This window comes from Gossypium raimondii, chromosome 3 (genome assembly GCF_025698545.1).
Source record: "Gossypium raimondii isolate GPD5lz chromosome 3, ASM2569854v1, whole genome shotgun sequence".
Taxonomy (NCBI): domain Eukaryota; kingdom Viridiplantae; phylum Streptophyta; class Magnoliopsida; order Malvales; family Malvaceae; genus Gossypium; species Gossypium raimondii.
Window position 1 is genome coordinate 18792090 of NC_068567.1, and position 4950 is coordinate 18797039.

Consider the following 4950-nt stretch of genomic DNA (forward strand, 5'->3'; position numbering starts at 1 on the left):
ATTTGGTCATACCAAACCTCTTAAGTAAATTCATCTTTTTAAAACTAAAATTAGGTTGATTTTTTTAGAATTAAAAATAAAATGATAATATATATCATATGACAGAAAGCAAACATGGGAGGCCGGAATGGAAACAAAATGGAAGGTTAGAGGCTGAATTAACCGAAGAGATAAATGGATAAGACCACACCTTTCCAATCATACAGTGTAGACTGGTCTTGCAATACAGCTCTGCAATCTAATTTCCCCTACCTTTTCTTTTTTAAATCGTCAAATTATTTGGGTGAACGAGTGGGACTTGTCGGGTCCATAGGGAGGGACTCCAACTATACTTATCACCTTAGGAAGGGTTTAGATGGGCGGTGCGTTTACTTGTGATTAGTGTAAAAACAGCGGTGGCGGTGAGATTAGATACTGTAGCGACATTGTAGCGTGAGACAAAAAGTAAGCTAAACGCACTGCACCACACCCAACCGCCCATCTAAACCCACCCTTAATATTGTATGATTATTTTCAACAATGGAGGTCGCAACTTAGAAATAATAAACACATTAGGCTTCAATCTCAAAATTACTAAGAATGCATGTTGGCGCAATCAACATATTTATTTACAAATTCATCATTCACTTAAAAATTTCATCTTGTAATTACGCTAGTATTTGACTTTATAAATAGATAAAATTAAAAAAATTAATTTACTCATTAATCTAATCTAATATATATAGACTAATTAGATAGGAATTTCCATAGCATTATGCGATTAAGTTTGGATTGGATTGCACAAGTAAATTGGGAGAATACATAAAAGAAGTGCTTAACAACATGATACATCCGTTAACGATACAAACCACTAAAAACCACGTTAATTGTATGAGGTTTTCCCCAAAAGCCTAAAGGAAACATTAAACCCAGAAATATCCCTTTGTATCTACAGGTTATGACTATTCAACCCGGGTATTTCTTTCAGCTTCAACTAACTGATAAAAAGAACAAAAAAAAAAAGATATATAAGAAGAACAGAACAGAGCAGATGAAAGAACAGAACTGTGATCCTTTTTTTGTCTTTGGTTTTAACATGCTCTGGCGACAACATTAGGCTCGGTTTAACACTGAGGCTTTCCGCTTCCGAGCGTGAGCTCCAGATCATCCATTCCTATGTCATGAATCCTCTCTCCTTCCCATGGTTTCACCTGTCCACTCTCAAACTCAAACTCTGCACCTCTTCCTTTATCTTTTACGCCCAAATCATTGTGCAAATTTTGGGGAGGCAAATGTTTCACAAGTTTAAAAAAAGTTGGAGAAGTCGGCACTTGAGATGTAGAAGGTGCAAACTTTTGAAAGCTTATCCATTGTCCAGATTCAACCGTAGATGTATCGGATTCATCACATTCCGGTATAGTAGCCGGGGCATGAAAATGACGGTGGGTAGGACTAGCTGGGGCAGAAACAGCATAAAAAGGGTAGTTAAAAGAGGCCATGGATTCCTTTGCAATGGTTTCCCAGTTGGGAAGGGGCTTAGGATTTCTTGAGGTAGGAGATGAAAGTGGGGGTGTAACAGGGGCACTGTTTGAGATTCTGAGTGGAGGCAGAGATGAAGGAATGGCGTTTCGAAGGAAGGGAAGGAGAGTAGAGGGGTTATTAGCATCAAACCTAGTGGGACTAGGGTAGGAAGAGGAGGAAGGACTGACTTGACATGAAGGAATTGGACTTGGAAATGCAGATGATAATGGACTTGGATTTTGGGATGAAAATGGGGTAATCTTACTTGAACTTCCACCTATATCTATTGGAGGTGGCTTACATCCCTGAACAAACAATTTCAATTAAAACCCAGAATTTATCAGCACCATAAAAACTCCAACTCAACAAAATCAAAATCAAAATCAAAATCAAACTGAAACCGAACAGATCAAGGGAAAGGAAAAAGTCCGGAGAGCAATTTAAAAGAAAAAGAAAAGGAAAAAGAAAAAGAAAAAAGAACTAGATCCAATATGAATTAGCACAAACAAATGAGCATTGAAGTTATAAAAAAGAATGCAGTTTCTTTCACAGAGATCTAAGATTGTGAAAAGAAGAGAAGGGTAAGTACGAAACCTTGCGATAAGTGGTGCCATCATCTTCTACGACCCAACCAGCCTCGGAACAAAGAGCTTTGAGGACCTCATTGTTATCACAGTGCTTGGGCAAATTGTAGTTCCCTTGAGCTCTAAGGCCAGTATAAATCTTAGCAGCAATGGCTCTTCTCCTCCTTTCTCTCCTCCTGTTATTCTCCCTCTCCCTCCACGACGGTTTCCTCCTTGGAGCCGGCGTCGACGTCGCCCCATCCGATGTCATTTCTCTCTCTCTCTCTCTCTCCGGCGTGAAGGTGCGTTGTAGAGGATTATAACACCAAACAAAGAAAAAGAAGGAAGAAGTGGAGAAGATCACGAGTAACGAGGAATACGCTTTAGCTTGGGTGGAAACAAAAAAAAACGTTAAAAGAAGAAAGAATCTTTGGGTGTCTCGGTTTCAGTCCAAAATGAAAACGATGAAAAGGGAAGGGAAATTACATTACACAGTCTACTTTATAAATGGTGATGGAGCGCATCAGATCAAAGCTCGTTTTACAAAATAGAAAAGAATTCATTCTCTCAGAGAGGTGTGTGTTGGGCTCAAAGACAAATGCAACCCACAATGAATCAGGCCTTGTCTCTATTTCACAATGGAAGGACACATATATCTTTTTAATCAATATTTATTTTATATGCTTTAACCTCGTTTATTTCAAGCTTTTTATTTATTTAAAATTTGAAAATTAAATATTCTCCAACCAAAATTTTTACAACCACTTCGACTAAATACATCACTAAAAAACAACAAAAAAATTGATTCAATTTTATTTCTATCCTAATTTTATCGGCTTATACCAATTTGTGGGTCAACCGGTCTGATGTCTTTCTCCAAACAGATACCTCAACCGGTTCAATTTGTTTAACACGACCATGACTCTAAATCTCTACATTTCGTATACTTGGAATTTAGCCCTCCAACTTTTATTTTCAAGAATCTAATCTTTCAATTTTATGGATTTAAAAATCCGTCTTTAAATTATATATAACCAAATCATATTTTAATTGAAAAACTAATGATATTAACCATTTGAACTAATTAATAAAATTATAAAAGTATAAAAATTAAATTATGATAGAAATTAAAATATAATTATTAAATCTTAAATTTAAGCAATGACCAAAATTAAAAATTAACTATCTTTCATAAAATGAAAAAAGAAAAAGAAACGAAGTTGGGTGTGTGACACCTGTCTCCAAGAGGAAGGTCCTTTTATATATAGGTTTTAGTATGATTTCCACCCACACTTCGTGTTTGGTTATATATTAGTTAAATTATAAATTAAAGATGTAAGTATTATAATATGTTGAAAGTTGTTGTATTCTTATTATATTTGGAATTTAATTTTCATAATTTTATTTTTAGGAATTTAGGGACAATTTACCAAAAAAGCCGTTTTTTTTCAAAATTTACCGAAATGGGCCGATTTTTTGATTATTTACCGGAATGGTCTATTTTCTGGGATATCGCGTCCACGTCAGCGCGACCTGTTGACGCGATTTCCTTCCACGTCAACAAGTCGCGCTGACGTGGACGCGATGTCCTGACACGTAGCGCGTTCCGGGGAACGTGATTTTGACGTTTTTTCATGTTTGGTTTTTTTGGCTTTTAGGGTTCAGGCTTTTTAGGGTTTTTAGGTCCCAGAATAAATTATTTCGAGTTGACATTTCTGAGCAAATAGTATAAAATCGCTTCTACCAGGATGTTATTTGAGAAGAAATTGTGAAATCGCGCCCTTGTGGACGCGATTTTACTACAGTAGGTCATGTAAGAAGTAATTTTTTTAATGTTTCTAAGCAAATAGTATAAAATCGCTTCTACCAGGATGCTATTTCAGAAGAAATCGTGAAATCGTGCCCTCGTGGACGCGATTTTGCTACAGTTGGTCATGTAAGAAATAATTTTTTTTGACGTTTCTGAGCAAATAGTATAAAATCGCTTTTACCAGGATGCTATTTGAGAAGAAATTGTGAAATCGCTACCGTGGGACGCGATTTTCTTCAGCAACAAGTTTAAATTTGAAGCTATAAATTAGCGAAAATGTTCTTAGAATGCATAAGTCATAGCAGAAACAATTTAGAGAGGCTAAGAAAGTTAGAGTTTCAAAATGAGTGAACGTATTAGTGCTGTTATTTACTACGATAGTGAGGTTTGCCACACCGAGAATGGTGTTGTTTTTTTATTGGAGAATACGGTGCGACTGTCATTTAACCAGAACATAGATTTGACAGAACTTCGTAAAAGAATTAGGCGTAAAATCTTCGGAACGACGCCAATGAAAGTTCTGTCAATCACGTATCAATTTTGTTCTTGTGTTGATCCGGTGACATATGACTCGTTCGACATAAAAGGTGCTCGTAGCTTGGAGGCAATGGTGCAGACTCATCTTGCTAGTGGAGCATCTTATATTGAGTTATATGTACAATTTATGTTGCCAACTGATGTACTTCCGTCCGGTGTTCGAGATGTATACACTACTCCTGGCCGACACTCGGTTAGTGGGTTACAAAATACGGAACAACCCATGTTCGGTAGCGGTGTCGAATGCACATCCCCCGCAAGACACTCTGTCGGTGGATGGGACATGTATGTCGGTGGCTCGACGCTTGATCTTTGGAAATACGTCTTCGGGGCGCATCAAGTTCTAGTGGATGGCAATCTACATCCAATTGGAGACGTTATCAAATGACCAGAAGAAGGGATGACGTACTACCTATGACGTCAACCGGTGAGGGGACGTCGTACGCTGCAGATGATTGTGGGTTAGAAGATGATTCTGATGTGGATCCACCTTGAGAGCGCAGGCCGGATGGTGCAGAAGTGGGATTATTTTCTGAATCG

The 4950-nt window shown here is 37.5% G+C and overlaps 1 protein-coding gene across 1 annotated transcript; it reads right to left on the reverse strand.

Annotated features, from left to right (window-relative positions):
- Positions 1 to 752: 752 nt before the first annotated feature.
- Positions 753 to 2562, reverse strand: LOC105793775 (protein BRASSINAZOLE-RESISTANT 1). The gene is made up of 2 exons (XM_012622620.2): positions 2095 to 2562; positions 753 to 1805 (listed from the first exon to the last, which is right to left on the reverse strand). Exons 1-2 carry the CDS (start codon positions 2332 to 2334, stop codon positions 1104 to 1106), a joined length of 942 nt encoding a protein of 313 aa, XP_012478074.1. The 5' UTR covers positions 2335 to 2562; the 3' UTR covers positions 753 to 1103.
- Positions 2563 to 4950: the final 2388 nt, after the last annotated feature.